General features: G+C 32.9%; 1 protein-coding gene across 1 annotated transcript in view; it reads right to left on the reverse strand.

Moving 5' to 3' along the window:
* The window catches only part of LOC127724942 (testis-expressed protein 11-like), a 60,762-nt gene that overhangs the window by 34,573 nt on the left and 4,194 nt on the right, over positions 1 to 21,995 (reverse strand). The window contains exons 3-7 of the mRNA XM_052231942.1: positions 18,268 to 18,352; positions 6,854 to 6,933; positions 5,009 to 5,039; positions 819 to 868; positions 386 to 514 (exon numbers count right to left, since the gene is read on the reverse strand). Of these exons, the coding sequence (XP_052087902.1) occupies positions 386 to 514; positions 819 to 868; positions 5,009 to 5,039; positions 6,854 to 6,933; positions 18,268 to 18,352 (375 nt within the window). The remainder of the gene's footprint in view (positions 1 to 385; positions 515 to 818; positions 869 to 5,008; positions 5,040 to 6,853; positions 6,934 to 18,267; positions 18,353 to 21,995) is intronic.

A 21,995-nucleotide genomic window follows, 5' to 3' on the forward strand; every position in this document is an offset into this window, starting at 1 on the left:
CCTTTCAAACTTATGTTAAACTTTTTGATAATAACAGATTGAATAATATGGACACTTTAGAGCAGAAAGGTCACTTGTGATGTCACAAACATGTTGGAATTGTTTCTAAATAAACTCATCATACCAGGATTGAAGATATCTCTTGATTATGAAAAAGTTTCTGTCCCAAGATGTGTAAAATTCCATGAATACTTGACAGTTTTTGCTGCCTCAACTTTAACCATAGACTGAACCTAAACTGTTGACGCAGACTTGCAGAGCTTATAAATTCCGTATACACAAATTTAGCAAAGCACATGCTGAAGATATATGAAAATTTCTTTAAATATGGTCATTGGTTTAGTAGATATATCTATTATTTTCATAAAGTTTAAGAACTACCTACTGATTCTGCTCTGTAACAAACTATTCTGAACACATCTTGCTCTGCTTCAATCCTTTGTCTCTGTAATACCTCAGTGGGACCATTAGCATTGATTTTCTGTACAATCATTCTTCTTAACAATTTAACAGACTATTAAAAAAGCATAGTGGTTTCATAAATTCAAATGAAATCATTTTATTATTACACAATGTCAGACAGTCATTTTGAATTCCATAGAGTGGTTTTTGTTGGATGGTGTTTATTATATTTGTATTTTGAATTATTGTTTTCTACTTAATCAGGTTGATTTTTTTGTATGAATTGTTTCACATTTTGTCATGTCGGAGCCTTTTAATATGGTAAGTGTTTTGCTCATTGTTGAAGCTGTTGGTTAGATTTCCCATTGGCAATCATAATAAATCTCCTAATTTTGTATTCAATTCAAACATTATACCTTATCTGCTATCTGCAATGTAATGTCAGCAAGCTTTGTATTACCAGCATCTGAAATAAAAAAAACAACAGAATTCTTATTGTTCAACATTCAATTTGCAAGCTTTACTCAATCAAAACATATTTACTGTATTTCTATTTGTATGCATCTGATGAGTTAAGCCTTTTTCAACTAATTTTTATAGTTTGTTCTTATGCTGAACAGTTACACCACTGTCCCATGTTAGAGGGTGGGTTGGCGCCTTCAAACTAGTTTAACCCCGCCACATTCTATATGTGCCTGTCCCAAGTCAGGAGCCTGTAATTGAGTGGTGGTTGTTATTTGTTGCTACATGTATTTAGCATATTTGTTTTCCGTTTTTGTTTTGCATAGTGTGTTCTTGTGTTGTGTTGTTGCACCACTGTCCCAGGATAGGGGGAGGGTTGGCGCCATCTAACCCCGCCACATTCTGTATGTGCCTGTCCCAAGTCAGGAGCCTGTAATTCATTGGTTGTCGTTTGTTGCTGTGTAACATATTTGTTTTTCATTCATTATTTTGTACATAAATTAGGCCGTTAGTCTTCTTTTATTGTATTGTTTTACATTTGTCATTTCAGGGCTTTTTATAGCTGACTATGCGGTATGGGCTTTGCTCATTGTTGAAGGCCCTACAGTGACCTATAGTTGTTAATTTCTGTGTCATTTGGTCTCTTCTGTAGAGTTGTCTCATTTGCAATCATACCACATCTCCTTATTTTTATATATAAATGAACAGGATTTATACATCCCAAATAAAAAAGGAATATCAAACCTAGTTTTCAAATATTTAAGACATTGTTTAGTCATGTTAGTAGTTTTACAAAACTAGAGGCTCTAAAGAGCCTGTGTCGCTCACCTTGGTCTATGTGAATATTAAATAAAGGACGCAGATGGATTCATGACAAAATTGTGTTTTGGTGATGGTGATGTGTTTGTACATCTTAATTTACTGAACATTTTTCCTGCTTACAATTATCTCTATCTATAATTAACTTGGCCCAGTAGTTTCAGAGGAGAAGATTTTTGTAAAAGATTACTAAGATTTACGAAAAAATGGTTAAAAATTGACTATAAAGGGCAATAACTCCTAAAGGGGTCAACTGACAATTTCGGTCATGTTGACTTATTTGTAGATCTTACTTTGCCGACATTTATTGTTTTTTACAGTTTATCTCTATCTATAATAATATTCAAGATAATAACCAAAAACAGCAAAATTACCTTAAAATTACCAATTCAAAGGCAGCAACCCAACAATGGGTTGTCCGATTCATCTGAAAATTTCAGGGCAGATAGATCTTGACCTGATAAACAATTTTACTTCATGTCAGATTTGCTTTAAATGCTTTGGTTTTTGAGTTAAAAGCCAAAAACTGAATTTTACCCCTATGTTCTATTTTTAGCCGTGGCGGCCATCTTGGTTGGTTGACCAGGTCACGCCACACATTTTTAAAACTAGATAACCAAAGATGATTGTGGTCAAGTTTGGTTTAATTTGGCCACGTAGTTTCAGAGGAGAAGATTTTTGTAAAAGATTACTAAGATTTACAAAAAATTGTTAAAAATTGACTATAAAGGGCAATAACTCCTAAAGGGGTCAACTGACCATTTCAGTCATGTTGACTTATTTGTTAATCTTACTTTGCTGAACATTATTGCTGTTTACAGTTTATCTCTATCTATAATAATATTCAAGATAATAACCAAAAACAGCAAAATTTCCTTAAAATTACCAATTCAGGGGCAGCAACCCAACAACAGGTTGTTCGATTCATCTGAAAATTTCAGGGCAGATAGATCTTGACCTGATAAACAATTTTACTTCATGTCAGATTTGATCTAAATGCTTTGGTTTTTGAGTTATAAGCCAAAAACTGCATTTTACCCCTATGTTTTATTTTTAGCTGTGGCCGCCATCTTGGTTGGTTGGCCGGGTCACGCCACACATTTTTTAAACTAGATACCCCAATGATGATTGTGGCCAAGTTTGGTTTAGTTTGGCCCAGTTGTTTCAGAGGAGAAGATTTTTGTAAAAGATAACTAAGATTTACGAAAAATGGTTAAAAATTGACTATAAAGGGCAATTACTCCTAAAGGGGTCAACTGACCATTTCGGTTATATTGACTTATTTGTAAATCTTACTTTGCTGAACATTATTGCTGTTTACAGTTTATCTCTATCTATAATAATATTCAAGATAATAACCAAAAACAGCAAAATTTCCTTAAAATTACCAATTCAGGGGCAGCAACCCAATAACGGGTTGTCCGATTCATCTGAAAATTTCAGGGCAGATAGATCTTGACCTGATGAACAATTTTACCCCATGTCAGATTTGCTCTTAATGCTTTGGTTTTTGAGTTATAAGCTAAAAACTGCATTTTACCCCTATGTTCTATTTTTAGCCGTGGCGGCCATCTTGGTTGGTTGACCAGGTCACGCCACACATTTTTAAAACTAGATACCCCAATGATGATTGTGGCCAAGTTTGGTTAAATTTGGCCCAGTAGTTTCAGAGGAGAAGATTTTTGTAAAAGTTTACGGACGACGGACGACGGACGACGGACGCAGGACGACGGACGACGGACGCAAAGTGATGAGAAAAGCTCACTTGACCTTTCAGGTCAGGTGAGCTAAAAAGATATTAAGATATAAGATTTGAAACAAGGAAAAGAACAGAAACCCAAACTAAGGATGCATAGCTACACAAAACAGGGAAAGGATATAATTTTGATTAAAATTCATTCCAACAGTGAGTTTTTGAGGATATTGTACAGGAGATAATATTATGGGCAGACAAAATAACACCTACTATTTGACATTTTACAGTTCTTCTATAAAAGCATGCAAGGCAAACCTTTGATCAACTTACTTGCTATGTTTGTTTGGATGTTTGTAAACTAGAGGCTCTAAAGAGCCTGTGTCGCTCACCTTGGTCTATGTGCATATTAAACAAAGGACACAGATGGATTCATGACAAAATTGTGTTTTGGTGATGGTGATGTGTTTGTAGATCTTACTTTACTGAACATTCCGTTGCTTACAATTATCTCTATCTATAATGAACTTGGCCCAGTAGTTACAGTGGAAAATATTTTGTAAAAATTTACAAAAATTTACCAAATTTATGAAAATTGTAAAAAAATTACTATAAAGGGCAATAACTCCTTGAGGGGTCAATTGACAATTTTGGTAATGTTGACTTATTTGTAGATCTTACTTTGCTGTACATTATTGCTGTGTACAGTTTATCTCTATCTATAATAATATTCAAGATAATAACCAAAAACAGCAAAATTTCCTAAAAATTACCAATTCAGGGGCAGCAACCCAACAACGGGTTGTCCGATTCATCTGAAAATTTCAGGGCAAATAGATCTTGACCTGATAAACAATTTTACCCCATGTCAGATTTGCTCTAAATGCTTTGGTTTCAGAGATATAAGCCAAAATCTACATTTTCCCCCTATGTTCTATTTTTAGCCATGGCGGCCATCTTGGTTGGTTGGCCGGGTCACCGGACACATTTTTTAAATTAAATACCCTAATGATGATTGTGGACAAGTTTGGTTTAATTTGGCCATGTAGTTTCAGAGGAGAAGATTTTTGTAAAAGTAAACAACGACGACGACGGACGACAAGTGATGAAAAAGCTCACTTGGCCCTTTGGGCCAGGTGAGCTAACAAAAGGTAGGTAGTCTGTTTCAGTCTGTTTACTATATAATGGAATTTGATTGGACAATAAACATTTACTTCATTGCATGTCAATTTTTACTGTCCAATCAAATCCCAGTATATATAGAACAGACTGAAACTCCGCCTACCTATTGTTTGCAAACATCCAAACAAACATAGCAAGCACGTTGATCAAAGGTTTGCTTTGCATGCTTTTATAGAAGAGCTGTAAACAGGAACATATTTCCAAGTATGTACAAGATACTTCATATTCATAGTACCTACCCTGGGTACTATTAATATTTATATGGAACAGACTTATGTGACAATTTGAAATTTTAGTATTTTACCAAGCCTAAAATATCTATAAGACCATAAAGTTTATACTATTTATTGGTAAATAGTCTTTTCTTCTACTGTATGTCTTATGAAGTTCCTTTCTTTTTTTGAAATGCACATTTAAAGTAATATTTTTTAAGCTACTAATAAAACCTACCAAGCCATCCTCTTGCTGTTTTGATACCCATCTGAAAATTATATCAAAAATATTATCAAATATCTAAATATTATGTTATAACAAGTACAGAAAGAGTGATACAAAATTTACTATGCTATCATATAGTGAAAGAAAAACAAAAAAGACATCAGAGTTGATTTCAATGTGACATGTACAATTTGTAATCCACTGATTCCAAATACTCAGAAATTATTGTATACATTTATTATTGAATTTGTTGGATATTCTACACAATTGTGGGTTTAACTGATGTAATTACAGGAAATGCTGCATACAAAAAATAAATTCTATTAAAATTTTAAATGCTAGTTTCTATTTTTGTGACACTTTCTCATCACGTTTTCTCAATAATAAAAACATTGCAAAATTTTCTGAATTTACAGTATCTGAAAAAAAAATTGTATTCTTTTCCTTTCGAGATTTCTGACATTTTCTGTTGTGCCATCCTCAGTTCATCAGTTTTCAGACTTTATATAATATTCATGCATAGATTGTTGATCTTCATCGCTATATGCTCCTCGCCATAAAAGCATCATACTATAATTCATAGCTAATATTTCACAATAACAATTTGCAGAAAACCTGATAATAAGTTCTTGTTATCAAGTGCAATGTCTTAAATTATGTGCAGCTTAATTAATTTTTCACTGACGAGCTTGCATTATAAAAATTAATCTACTAGAGATACTTTCAAGCAGTGGAAAATCTAGTGAAAAGGAACAAAAGAAAATCACATCTTCTTATGATAGAGTCAAGAAATTCAATAATAAAACAATGCCGGTGATGACACTGATGAAAAGTTATTTCTAAATAACAATTGTACATTTTAAAGAAATTATTTGTTAAACTGTGTTATTAGAAATATACATGCAAATACATGATGCTTTATGTTCAGTATTTATCGAAATAATTGCATTAGAAGCTTGTGAAATCTAAAAAATGCCAATCTTTGCTGCATACTGATAAAAAAAAATTGGAAAAAATCATGTACAAAATCTAAACATGCTAAAGATCATTCGGGTCACCAATTTTCAGAGTGTTCCACAAAGTCCTTAGCATGTTACAATTTCCAAAAATATACTTATTTTTCACATTCTAAGTTTTCGAGTACATCGGTGTGCTCTTGTCACATGAAAATTCCATATAGAATATTGTCTTTTCATGAATATAACAATATAAGTCTGTCTGTTCAGGTTAAAAAATTAAAGATAAATATTATTATAAAGTAGGCTTCTTTTTACTATTTTTTATACAATTTTAAGAAAAGGTCATCTCGATTTTTGTACATGTATTTGCGGTCTTCTCGATCTATTCACATTCAATGTTTACATCGGGATAAGGTCTGTTTGAATTTGCTTAGTTACTTAATTTCAAAATTGCCAATCTTTGCTGCATATCATTCGATTCCTTTGGAATTTTTTTCCTGACTTTCTCTGATCTAGCTGCTAATATATATATATATATGGATAATTAGCATGTTCCAGAGAGTATAACAGTAAAAAAATAAATTGAAGTTGTTACTCCAGGAATTTATTCGCATAGCAACCTTTTAAACCAATTTTACACCAAGCTCCTTTAGTTTGTTATACTCGTCGTTTTCTATTTAAGGAGGGAAATGATAACATTAAACGGAAGTTTTGTTTTTATTTCAACTTATTTCTATTTTTACTATTTACCAGAACGTTTTCCCATGAATTTATAATTGATAGCGTCCTTGCTAAAATGGGACAAACATTGAAAAGATCTAGTTTTCAGTGTTTACAGTGGAGGTAATATTTTGTCACTAGATTTCCCACTGCAAGTGTCGAAGTATACATGTAATACCATAATTTTTTTCTTCACAATAGTCTCATCTGCATCTTCACCAATATAAGAATCAACCAGTAGCAAGGATATATATCTTACTGCAATAAAAATATAATATTAGTAGTAAGTCAGTACTTGAAATGGTCGAAAGGAACAAAAAGAAACATAAAAAAAATTGTATTCTTTTCGTTTCAAGATTTCTGACATTTTCTGTTGTGCAATACTGAGTAAATTGGTTTTCAGACTTTGTGACTTGGATGGAGAGTTGTTTCATTGGCACTCATTCCACATCTTCTTATTTATATTTATATAATATTTTACGCACTCTTTTCATTTCCTTGAGATTTAACATACCAAACTTCTTCCGACAAGGTTATTTCATTGAGATTTGAAGATTATCAATTCCTTGTATAATTTCTTATCCTTTGTATTTACTTTTGTAAATATTTCTATGAACAGTGAAATGTAGAATTTGATGTATGGACTTTTTTCTTAATGATGTGGTATTTTTAAACACATTTGACTATACATAAAAATTAACTGTTTGGTGCATATCTCCTGGCATATCAGTCTTTATTTTATATATAGAATCAGAAATAGTTTATGTTCTGACGAGCATAGCGAGGGACAACATAACTTCAGATATAATTTCTGTGTACATTAAACATGACAATGCTTCTTGTATAACCATTATCAGGTACTTCAAAAACTAAAAATTAGGAAAGCTAAGGAAAGCTAAGGAAAGGTCCTAAACAGAACAGCCAAAACAGTCTTAGATTCTGCCAGAGTGAGCTGCAAGTGATTTGTATTTGCTAAGTATACATGGTGTAGTGACTAACAAACTTTAAATTAATTCAACAAATTTAAATTATATCATCTACAAATGCTTCAGTTCAAATAATTAAAGTTTGAAAATATTTTTCTTGAATCACCCTAGTCAACCCTTATGCACCTAACACTATTGCAGATGGTCATTGGAAACACATTTTATCTTAGCATAAACAATGAAATCTATTTAAGTAATATCCATAGCATCAAATAATCAAACCTAATAGATTTCAACTTTATAAATACATGTTTGCCCTTCAACTTTATAAATACATAAATACATGTTTGCCCTTCACCTTTATAAATACATGCTTGCCCTTCAACTTTATTAATACATGTTTGCCCTTCAACTTTATAAATACATGTTTGCCCTTCAACTTTATAAAAACATGTTTGCCTTCAACTTTCACTGGTAGACCTATTTGGCAAATGACCGCGATTTTTGGATAATCTGCGCGGAACGGAAAATAATTAGAGGTTCATCGTAAATTTGCTGTGTCACAGAAAATTATGCATGTCATCCGGAGATTTACCGTGTCGGTGGGAATTTGCCGTTTGTCCGATAAAACTGGTGTGTATTGAGTCATTGATAGAACCAGTGATGCGTGAGCGACGGTTATTAATAGATCGTTGTATATAGATGTTTACATAATCCATTATACAGTGTCGACGGGAATTAGCCGTTGGTCCGATAAAACTGGTGTGTATTGAGTCGTCAATAGAACTACTGGTGCGTGAGCGACGGTTATTAATAGCTCGTTGTGATAATACAATGTTTACAGTCAGATAAACAAAACTGTCTTATTACTCTTTCAGTCGAGATAATAAAGTTACTTACGATTTAAATATCGAATTTGGTAATTGTTCAATAAAGAAAAATCTATTTTAATGTGACCGATGAACAGGATGAATACACGCGGTAACTTTGCAATACACAACTACAAATATTCTCACCTTATAAAATTCTTCTTTATTGTCATGTTTAGAAAAAAAATCAGTTCCTGTACTAATAGTCTTATTACTGTAGATGCCGTAATCCGGCAAGATGTCACGTACTGATTTGACACTTGTTTAATAGAAAAATATATGTATATGTCCGAGGCCAGAGATCATTTAAATTTCATTGGCAAATATGAATTTTTACTACGATCTGATTTACCTGTGTGATCCATTAATCTTTATTAATGAAATGCACATTTATACTCCTAGGGGTTGAAGGCATATATAAACAAAACAATATGATTCGATGAGATAATAACAAGTTGCGAATTGTAGTCCGAATGTGTATACTAGTATATAGGAACATTTGGACATTATTTCATATTCATAATTAATTAGTTCATCCGTCATTGTTTTATTGAATTACTATTCAACTGTGGTTATACAAAAAGAACCGTTTATTGGAACTAAAATACAATGAACCATCTGTTTATTTGATACAGGTGTCAACATTGAATTGAAGCTTTACATTTCTGACGGACAGGGGAAAGTTTTAACCTTAGTTGATATCAGGGGTCAACTGGTATAGCAGTATGTTGGTAATACACCGACCGTCGTTTCATAATATGTATATGTATTTACGCACAATGCAGTCCTTTCAAACTCGATTTCGCTAACGCGTAGGTTGTCTTTTAGACAAAAAAGTTCCATTTCAAAGATATGAAAGTTGCGTACATGTATACCTCAATGCACGTCTTGTAAACTAATCTGTTACATTGTGAAAAATAAATAAGTTCTAATTAAAAGATTGGAGGGTTATTTTACATGAATAAAAGTTTTTCTGATCATTATTGTTTTTCAATTATTTTTGAGAGTGCGATCTTAAAACTAAGTTCGTCCTGACATGCATGGAATATTTGCCACTGGAAGTTAAGCAACCAACAATCACTCATCTTAAAATATGCCTGAGAGATAATATTCTTTTAAATTTTAATTGTTAGACAGTTTCTCCGTTTATTATAAAGCACTTTCAGGTGTAATGTTAAAGTGTATATTATATACATTCCGGGATGACATTAATTTACTATAATTGCCAACAAAAAAAAAAAGAAATGATGTTACGTTTCTTTTAATTAAAAATTAGACTGTAACGAATGTAGACCGAACATTTTAAATAATGAAATAATGCACGCCAAAAATATCTGTAATCAACTTGATCTTAAACTTGACTTCGCTCACAAAAGAGAATGTTAAAAATAGCTCAGATCAATTGTGTCGACTGCACGAGATTTTCCAACTGCGGGAAATATAATGTAACTATAAACACAGGTGATGTTACTGACCGATTGTGGAATGTCAATTTAGGGTTAAATTTGATGTGTAATGACTGACATTATTGTGCGCGTTAAAGTTGAGGCTCTAGAAGGTTCATTTCAATTTATAACCGAAAATCTAAAATCAAGTTTTTTTTTCAACGTTTAAGTTTTGAATCTTGTGGGAGGGAAACTTTATTTTGTTTGTTTTTTAGGGGCAAAGGGGGTTACCATAAAAGTCTATAGGAAAATTAAATAAAACAATTTCGAAGGTCACAACTTGTAAACTAATGAAAACAATAATAAAGCGAATTAAATAACTGTTATTAGATTGCAATAACATGACGGTTTTTTTTTGTTTCGGGAGTGGGAGTGTGATTACCTTATATACTTGAGATGTTCCATTTTCGGAATTTTTTGTTTTAGTTTAACTTGTTCTCGGTGGCGGATCCAGATTTTTTTTATATAAGGGGAGGGGGCACTAACTGCTAATATCATTCTTAAGTGATTCCCTATATAATCAACATTTATTTTCCCACAAAAAGGGGGTGGGCACCGTGCCATTCCCCCTATATAGCCGACCGAGCAATGTATAGCCAGTCAAGGTCGTTAAAAACTTCCATATATATGTATAGCCAGTCAAGGTCGTTAAAAACTCCCGGTTCTATTAATTTCATTATATCTTCATCAGCATAACTGTATCGGGAGCATTCGAGTAAGGTAGCACTCCATAGATAGGTGTGTAGTTTCGCATGTATGACACAAGCGCTGCAGTTGGCCTAATGTATTAAAATGCCAGGATTGGAAGATTATTAAACATTCTTTGGCTCAATTTTAATTTTATTTTCTAACTGTGAAGTGCTACCTAAGCCGTGGCCTGCAGAACCCTACTCATATTTTTAAAGGGTGTTCCAAAAGCACATTAAACCACTTTCAGCATTATACAGGTCGGGAGGTACAATTTGTTGGGGAGGAGATTTCAATTGCTGTTCGTTGGGTTAATTTCCTATAACTACGAATTTTCGTTTTTTTTTCATCAGATTTGCCCGAATTGTCTATTCTGTTAACTCCATGTAGACCCTCACACGCAATGTTTTGTCTTTTTTTTTACCACGAATATTTATATTTGTCAACAAATTAGACAACTTATTTAGTTATTTTTTTGTATGTCGAGGATAACTTCAATGTAATTAAAAATCGATCTCTCATCGCTCCCGTTTTCTGATATCTTGTCAAGTTGATTTCCAAATGTTTTTTTTTTATTTAAGAATTGAATGCTTCTTTTGGAACTTCATTTGGGTGTAAAAGCGTTGGCCGAAGTACCTTTTGTATGAAGCGCGGAAGCGCTTCATTCTAAAAATGTGCGCACGGTCAATGCTTTTACACCCCTATGAAGTTACAAAAAGAAGCATCCAATACTTATAATTACATTGTTAATTAGCTAGGATCATGAAAACACGATTTTTATCATTTTTTTTATTTAATTTGCCTGTGCACTTTACTGTTGGATCTCGTGTCATCATGAATGATAAATTTCATTGTGTATGAAGTTGATTAAGGAATAACGCGAGATTTCAGTTAGCCACTCAGAATAACGTATTATAATGAAACATACATCTAATGTAATTATATATTTGTACCACTTATTTTATATTCAGATTATAAAAATAATCCCGAATACAAGTACTCCAAATCCCTGATAGCCCCCCTGAAACACCATACCTATATCAATTTAATTAATTCTTAAGACAACCATTTAACTTCAAAGGGGTGGGTGACTGCTTTTTTTCCCTCATAAAATCATATCCTGATCCCCAATTTGATGAGAGAAAAAAATATTGTGGTCAGGCAGATGACAAAAAAATATTCTGAATTCCAGATTTCCCCATACCGTTTATTTTGAGAAAAAAATTGCTTGGTAGCAGTGGGGAATAACGTTGTGTTCCAAATGATTTCTGACTCAGACCAAACCCCCTAACCACTTGAATTTGAATGTTTCTCCTATACGCGTTACTATCATGAATTTTCTATGTTTCATGTATATTTCAGGTCAGGTCCCAGGACATACGCTGTGTTCAAAATTATAAAAACGTAGAAAATTTATGATTCGTGTTCGTGTAATATGTCTCAAGAAAATGGATGGGGGCAGGCTGTCCAGGTTCCTCCTTATGAAACTACATATTTGGTTAATTCAGACTTTTATTTTCACCTACCCTAATAATTCAGTCGTTATATTCCGCTGATCTACGATTACTTCATTAACAAGTATATAGGAGAAATCGATTACGGGGAGAGACTGAATTTTTCGGGTTTAGTTCAACTCCGACCTTCTTTAGTTTGTACAATATAGCAAGTCTATTTAATCCATTTCTCCGCTGTTTTCGTTATATATAGCACTTTCGTCATACTTAGGCTAGGTCTCAAAGAGTGGGTCATAGATATAAACATATCTAGAAAAATGCTGTGAAGGTAATATCTTGGATGTGCCAACTAATGAACGTGTCAACGCGCTGTACCATAGGATTTGTATAGTAATATGAAATTTCAGGGTATTGGTGCATGGTCAAGTGGTTAATTAAACTTGGATTATCAATGAGCGAGAATTAATGGCCATTTTAAATTAATCATAAGATAATGGTGATTGAACTTTTTTATTATTATTAAATAATGAAAGCTTTTTCAGAGGGACGTTAAAGGGGGCGTTCCTGCACGGAAGAACGCGAAATAACATTGCCATTTCACGATGAACGAACAATTAAAAATGTCTTGCACGTTGATCTTTTTACCGATTTCACGAAACACGGTGAATAACGAACCTGTTTTCACAGCTGCACGTGAAATAAAAATGGCAAAACAAGTTGCACGAAAATAACCCTTTACCACCCTCTTTTCAGATATAGGGAGTGACGGACAAAGTTTTAACTCTTAATGAAAGTGTTCTTTAATTCATAAGTAATAAAACATAAAATTAAAGTCATGTTAGGCCCTTCTGTCAAACGGGAAAGATGCGCTTGAAAAATAAGTGGCTGGGTACCAGTCTTCACGATAAACTTTTGAATCCACAAGCCGGAAGCTCAATTTTACGAACATTTAAGTTGGAATCTGTTGGCATGTAGAGAAGAATTTTACAAGCCCCAAAACAATTCTGTACGCCATGGCTGTAGGACTCGTGGTTAAGCTCGAAGACTGGGGTACGAATTAATTTTAATAGTAGTTCACCATGCAAGAAGACCGAATGTATAAATACAATATAGTTTTAAATATAGTGTGGCAGAAGCGGATTTAGAAGGGGCAGGCCCCCCCTTTTCTGGAAAAAAAATTTGGTTGATTATGTAGGGAATCACTGAAGCATGACTAGAGCGAGCCCCCTTTTAGGCAGCCAATGCATATGAAAATTTCTGGATCCGCCACTGGTGTGCTAGCTAATAAATGATATATTTTTTACTACTTTTATTTTTTTTAATCCTTGGTCCGTCTATGTGAAATAATCTAAGCTTCATCAGGTACTCACGCGGAGAAATAAAATATTGAAGTGATTTGAGTACCGATAAATTAAATGTCTCCTTGGTAGCTGGCATCCCTTGAGGAATTAATAAATTGAACTCAGGCCATAAAAAAGAATATGTTTGTTTGCCCTAACCCTACCTATCAAGAAAATAGCTGCCTACTCAAAATCTTTTATTGCCCTGATTTGAAAATTTTTTTTTAAATCAGATAGTCCTGTATACCAAAACATATCTGATACTTCAACTTCTCTTTGCCGAAAAAAGAAAGAAAATGCCTGATTACCTACCTACCTACCTACCTACCCACTGTCTCTACCTTTGGGTAGGGTTTGGGCAAACAAAAATATTTTTTTAGTGTGGCCTCATGTGTGTCGGAATAGGTATAATAAATATATTTCATTTTACAGTATTTTAGTTTTTATGATTATTAATCAACTTATGGTACGGTAATAACTTTTATTTTTGTTTTTTTTTATTTTTCTTTTGTGTCAATTTCAATTTGTCCTCGTTCTGTGAACAAAATAACACGGCTACACATTTTAAAAGACAAAACACAATTATAATTCGATCAACACTTTGGCTTATTATACTAACTTAGCATAAAAAACCCAGATAAACGAGATGCATGCTCCTTAAAATCATTTCAGATATTCTATAGAATTTTTAATTCACCAGTAAATCAGAAAATTATGTCCATCGTCAACATTTCTTTTTTCATTTGATGTGTGTTATATCATTTTAAATATCTTACAATGCACATGAAAAAAGACTAGGTTTTTGCGATGTCCAATATTACGTGCAATGATGCGTAGCTGCATGGTAGATACTACATGAATTACATCATTTTGATTATCTTTGAAATCACTCACACGTGGCGGTGTACACATAACACACAATATAAGACTTTAAACACCTGGGGCAATTTATACTTCCGTTTATTGTCCCTTTAACTAGCCAGTGTATCTGTGTATAATGTATTTACTGACCGTGCAAGGGCTGTATAGCCAGTCAAGGTCGTTGAAACCTCCATTTGTTATGATGTATCTCTGGCTCCATTGATAGACTCCCATAATATAGTCGAGTGCGGATCCCGGATTTTGAAAAAAATGTTGGAGGACAAAAAGACAACATTAGAAATGGGACTAATGTATGAAGTTTATATTATGCATTTACCATTGAAGCAGCCTCGATGATAAATTGTCATTAAGACGGTATAAATTAAAATTCTGTATGACATGTCACGAAGAGGAGTTGAGATATATGCGACATATTTTATTATATGTCCTCACAAAGGTGGTCTATTTCACATGTTTTCGGACATAAAATCTATTTCTTGTGTGACAGTTTGCTGACTGTTAATGTTCATCATAACCTTTTCGCAAATAGGGCCGTATTTACACTACAAATTTCACTCTGAGTACAGACAAACCTGTGCATCTTGAAAAGTTTTAGAGTATTGGGGGGGGGGGGGGGTAGGACCTTTATCGGGACTCCGGGATCGGCTGTTTTTAAGCTCGGGATTTCGGGATTGATCCTTTCGGAATCCGGGAATTCTTTTTTCGAATTTCGGGATGTCGGGATTTACATTTTTTTAAATTCGGGACCTCGGGATTCCATGTTTTTAAGCCCCGGATTTCGGGATCAGGACCCCTCCTACCCCCCTCAGTATGGCAGGACCTAGATAAATAAAATTTAAATGCATTTTAAGTTTCAGAATATTAAAAACTTACCTAGATTTTGCTATTCATTTTTTTCGTTCCTGCAGAAGGTGCCAAAAATAAACTAAGGTGGAGAGAATCGGAGACGTTAAGGGCTTGAATAATTCGAGATAGGTCATTACATGGTCCGAGGACACAGTTATCGTTCTTTGGTTTTTGTTTACCTAGAGTCGTGGTGTGAACAGTGTGTAACTAGCATTTTTTTTTTATAATACACTTTCCCAATTTATTTCTTGATATCTAATGCATGAAATTTGATGTAAGTGGATGAAATTACATATTAAAAAAAATTGGGTGCTGAATCTTTATGTTAAGTAGTGATTTGGTCCAGTTAAAAAAGGTCAAATATTAGTACGTCTGAAGCTGTCTAACTGAATTTGAGACCTCCTTAACACAGAATTGTCAATAATATGAGTTATCTAGAGCGTTAATACGTTCCAATTGACTTGGAAAGAGCCGATTTTTAAATTGAATTGATTAATTTAAAAGGCTTGGGCAAATAACATTTGAGAACGTAACTTTCAGTATAGCAAGGAACTATAGCGTATGCAGATTTTCTTTGAACACATACGAGGGTCTTGAATATTGGGGGAAAGGGGTGTCTTTCAATCCTGTTTGTATTTTAATTTGTAAGTCATTTTTTCTCTATTCTTCATATTTTTCTCTATTCCTCATTTTCTTGGCGTCTATTTTCTTTACTTTATTTGGCCCTTTGTTGTGCTCTTTTTGTCCATTTATATTCTCTATTCTTCTATAAATCCTATCCAGACCCTCATAAACATACACAATCAATATGTTCCGCTCCTAACCCCAGTTGACATGGATATAGACAATTGTCATCCATGGGGTTTTTCTCATCTGTTGTGATGATATAACATTGCTAAACGAGTCCGTTATAAAAAAAGATGTGGTAAGATTGGCAATGAGACAACTCTCCACAAGAGACCAAATGACACAGAAATTAACAACTATAGGTCACCGTACGGCCTTCAACAATGAGCATAGCATATACCGCATAGCCAGCTATAAAAGGACAAAATACTAGGAGTCCATTACTTCTGATATTACATATAGATATATGATTAATGTATAAATACGCAATCACGTATACGTCCGATGCTAAATTGTTGGCTTTGTTGGAAGGCAAAATATTTAGCCCTATACTGACTGGAACTAGTATATACAACTGAAAACTAGATAAATAATGAAAATCAAGGAATCAATACATGCTATAACAGCAAATCTGAACGGAACCAAAACGCATATTAGTAAAATTATAAATATACAACTTGCATTTCAGCAACTGTTTTGTTAGTAATTATTTATGATGCAATTCGTGAATAAATTATCCTACACAGTGGAACAAATGGGAAGACAAAATACGTTAATTTCTGGATTAATACTTCTGCAAAGACGATGTCATTATATTGTTTCAATAAACCGACTTAAATAAAAATCAAATTATAACTTTGTAATGATTATAAATGTTTACCTTTTGAAATAAATTTTGATATATTGAATATAGATACAGAAAAAATGAACTCAAATGTTTTATTTGCATGTATTGTATGACGTATTTAATAACATCTATGTGTAAAGAAACGTTTGAATTGCCCGATCTTTTTGTAAAGCATGCTATTTTGACGATTACGAATTCAGACTCTGACACTAAGAAAAATCTTATTAGAATAAAAAAAAAATTCTGATCGGCCGTATATAAACCTCCCATCACTTTATTCATATCACATATCAATTTAAAAAAATTCGCAACGATGTCAAAATAGAAAGGCTGACCAAAATGTTCAACTTGCGGCTAATGATTGACAGGTATGATTAGACCTTGAGGCTCTTGTGGGGAACGTGGTGTCTAAAGTAAAAAGAAGATTATTCAATTATTTGTTTTAGGACTCGTACGATATGTCGATCTGATATGGAAAATTGTGAGTTTCTTTTAATAGCACAAAGAAATAAGACGATAGAAGTGTAACAATTTTGTAACCATAAACGAATGACTCGTATATATAATTTACGGGACTGATTGTATCGAAAGTTTGATGAAAACATTAGATTTCAAACCTTCTTGGTTGGAATGAACATGTTCGATGTATATGCAAATAGGTCTTTATTATATAATGTATTTAAATTATCTTCATCAAATACAATACAATATATAACATGTATCTATGATATCCTCCATAAAGAGTAAATATCTGTACAGGTAAAATTTAATTCTGATCAATCGGGTACAGATTGAATTATTTACGACCTTCCACTTGTATTGTACAAGGAATATCACAGCAGGTGTTAATTACACTAGGACAAGTGTCAAATCAGTATGACATCTTGCCGGATAACTGCATCTTCAGTAAAAAGACTCTATTAGTACAGGAACTGATTTCTTTTCTAAACATGACAATAAAGAAGAATTTTATAAGGTGAGAATATTTGTAGTTGTGTATTGCAAAGTTACCACGTGTATTCATCCTGTTCATTGGTCACATTAAAATAGATTTTTCTTTATTGAACAATTACCAAATTCGATATTTAAATCGTAAGTAAATTTATTATCTCGACTGAAAAGAGTAATAAGACAGTTTTGTTTATCTGACTGTAAACATTGTATATATCACAACGAGCTATTAATAACCGTCGCTCACGCACCAGTAGTTCTATTGACGACTCAATACACACCAGTTTTATCGGACCAAAGGCTAATTCCCGTCGACACTGTATAATGGATTATGTAAACATCTATATACAACGATCTATTAATAACCGTCGCTCACGCATCACTGGTTCTATCAATGACTCAATACACACCAGTTTTATCGGACAAACGGCAAATTCCCGCCGACACGGTAAATCTCCGGATGACATGCATAATTTTCTGTGACACAGCAAATTTACGATGAACCTCTAATTATTTTCCGTTCCGCACAGATTATCCAAAAATCGCGGTCATTTGCCAAATAGGTCTACCAGTGTTTATTAATACATGTTTGCCCTTCAACTTTATAAATACATGTTTGCCCTCCAACTTTATAAATACACGTTTGCCCTTCAACTTTATTAATACATGTTTGCCCTTTGAAAGTACATTTATTTAACACCTTTAATTCTAAACTTACATTTTGCATTAGATAAGCCAGACAGTGTACCTTTTGTCTTCAAACCAACTGCAAAGTTCCATAAATTGACAGCAGCATTTTCTAACTAAAAAATAATATATAATCTGCAGGAATGTTAAACCAGTCCCATTTGAACACAACAATTGTCAAAAATAGTTTACAAATTTTACTTATATAGAAAAAATAGTAAAATACATTTTGTAAAAATCATTTCTCAAATATACAAAATGTATGATTGCCAATGAGACAAGAGTTCATCAAAGACCTAACGACAAGGATGTAAACCACTTCAAAACAAATTCCTCTACTGTTTATGGGCACATACATGTGCAGCAGTATCATGCTGTCAATGGTTTGTGACGTTGTGATTTCCGCGAACTGGAAACGTTTATGAGATTTATTCCTCTTTGATATGATGAAGGAGAATGACAATAGTTTAGCAAGGTTGATTGCTGATAAGAAAATAAAATTGTCCTTACATTATTGACGTGTTCCTAAATTGAAAAAAAATGTATTTAAACCATGTTGACTTTTTTGTAGATTTTGTCTTGCTGATCATTTTTGATTATCTAATTTTCTATCTATCTATTATAGTTTTTCAGACATAAGGCAAAAACGCTAAAAACTGGTTAGAACCATCAATAATGGGAAATAACTCCAATAAGTGGGTCGTCAGACAATTTCCAACTATTCAACTTATTTGTAGATCTTGTCTTGCTGATCATTTTCGTCTCTTTAAGTTTCTATCTATCTATTATACTTTTTCAGATATTAGGCAAAAATGCAAAAAATTAGTAAAAATCGTCATTAAAGGGCAATAACTCCAACAGAGGTGTCATCAGATGATTTCAACCATGTTGACATATTTGTAGAACTTATTTTGCTGATCATTTTTGCTATATAAAGTTTCTCTGTATCTATTATAATTTTCAAGATAATAGGCAAACATTCTAAAAGTTGGTAAAATTCATCATTTAAGGGCAATAACTCCTATAAAAAGTTGTCTAACAGTTTGAAAGTAAATAGACAATAGGTAGATCTCATCATTCCAAACATTTCTGCCATTATCAGATTTTCTCTGTTCATAGTGGTTTTCAAGATGAGACAAAAATGTTCTATTTTTAGCCATGTCAGCCATCTTGGTTGGCAGGCACGGTCATCAGACACATTTTTTAAACTAGAAACCCTAATGTAATGATGATTGTGGCCAAGTTTGGTTAAATTTGGATTAGTAGTTTCAGAGAAGAAGATTTTTGTAAAAGTTAACGACAGCCAACGCCGGAAGCAAAGTGATGAGAAAAGCTCACCTGGACAAAAGGGCCAGGTGAGCTAATAAACTAGAGACTCTTAAGAGCCTGTGTCGCTCACCTTGGTCTATGTGCATATTTACCAAAGGACATTCTCCAACATTGTAGACAAGAATAGAATTCGTAACAAAAATCTCTGATTTGTTGATCTTGTATTACTGATCATTTAGTCTGCTCAGTTTCTCTCTATCGTCTTTAATTTTTGCTCAAAACACAAAAGAGGGTAACAAAAATCCTCATTTAAGGGCAATCACTCCTATAAAGAGTAAGTCTCCTAACTATATCAGCAAAATTTGACTTTTTAGTAGATCTTGCCGTAGCGATCATTTTTGTGATTTAAAGTGTCAATTTATCTATTATAATTTTTATCATATAAGGCAAAATGCAAAAAAAATGATAAAAAAATCATCATTTGAGAGCAATAACTCCAATTACGAATCGTTGGACTATTTCATCCATATTGTCAATATTGTAGATCTAGTCTTGCTGATCATTTTTGCTTCTTTAAGTTTCTATCTATCTATTATAACTTTTAAGATATAAGGCAAAAACGCAAAAAATTAGTAAAAATCATCATCAAAGGGAGATAACTCTAATAAGGAGTCAACTGACAATTTCAACCATGAAGACTTATTTGTAGAACTTGTCTTGCTGATCAATTTTGCAATTAGAATTTCTCTCTATCTATCATAATTTTCAAGATAATAGGCAAAAATGAAAAAAAATTGTAAAATTTGTCATTTAAGGGCAATAACTCATATAAGTAGTTTCAGTGAAGATTTTTGTAAAAGTTAACGACGAGGGACGCCAAGTGATGAGAAAAGCTCACCTGCAGGTGAGCTAAAAAGGAATTGAATTGTCCATAACCTATGAAAACATCGTTAATTCCACCTAACGTCTTTCAACGTTGCTTTCAAAATGGTGCAATGGATTCCCGCCAATTCAAATGTTTTAAGTTTATTTATAAATAATATCTCTTTTTCTCTGACCAACGTTTTTAATTTCCTTATTTTGTTTAATAACAAGCAAAGCATATTCTATTGAATTTTCATCGAGAGAAAACATTGGTCAATTTTTTTTTAAAACTTGATTTTTTATAGATATAACCATAAAAAAGGTGGGAAAATTATTATACCAATTTATCATTATTATTTGACCCTCAGATGATGATGATACCAATAATATAATTTCTACTAACAACAAAGTTAACAAAATAAACATTTTTTGTGTGAAATAAAGGCAACAGTAGTATACCCGGCGCTGTTCGAAATTCATAAATCCATTGAGAAAAAAACAAATCCGGGTTACAAACTAAAACTGAGGGAAACACTTAAAATATAAGAGGAGAACTACGACACAACAGAAACACAACATTAAAATGTAACACATAGAAACGAACTATAATATAACAATGGCCATTTTCCTGACTTGGTACAGGACATTTTAAGAAAAAAAATGGTGGGTTGAACCTGGTTTTGTGGCTAGCCAAACCTCCCGCTTTTATGGCAATGTTAAATATAACATTAAAATGACAACATTACATGACAGGACTACATTACAAATAAATGGGAGAACATATAGGGCAGAGAAACATACGAATAATAGCTAACAAAAGGTACCAGGTTTAAAATTTAATACGCAAGATGCGCGTTTCGTCCACACAAGACTAACCAGTGCTCTCAGATCAAAAAAGTTTGAAAGCCAAAACAAGCACAAGGTTGAAGAGCATTGAGGACCAAAATGCCAAATACGGCTAAGGTTATATGTCTGGGATAAGAAAATCCTAAGTATTTAGAATAATTCATACTTTTGCAAACAGTAAATTTATAAAAATGACTATATAATAGATATACACGATAACACCAAAGTGGTGACTAACTACAGAATAAAAACGGATACAAAAAACAACATAAACCAGCACATAAAAATTCACTGCTGAGTTCGCCAAAGAGATCAACGCACAAAATGACGTCACATTTGAATTTCTAAAAATTTCCCCAAAATAGGATAGAGTTAGGATAGAATTCAAGATTAGGTTTGTAATACCCATATAACATTTATTAATAACAATGAAAATTACAATACTAATTAATATAAAATTGTGGTAGTAATTAGATAATTAATTGTATTATCTAGCTATGTCGGTGTTTCTTCTAAATCAAACTGTAAACCAAATATATCGTATAAATTTAGTTGACCCAAACTAGAATCCAATAAATGAACTGGGCGATTACTTATCTTTACCATAACACACAAATACAACAGAAAAAAATAAGATTTTAACTACAAACGATCAGACATTTGACAAAATCCGATGAGAATAACAAATATAACATCAAAACTAAATACATGAATTTTGGATAGAAAAGTACCGTGACACGTCTTATAGCAATGCGAATTCACACTCAGCAAAACAGTCAC

Source organism: Mytilus californianus, unplaced genomic scaffold, assembly GCF_021869535.1.
Source record: "Mytilus californianus isolate M0D057914Y unplaced genomic scaffold, xbMytCali1.0.p SCAF_14, whole genome shotgun sequence".
In the NCBI taxonomy this organism is placed as follows: Eukaryota; Metazoa; Mollusca; class Bivalvia; order Mytilida; family Mytilidae; genus Mytilus; species Mytilus californianus.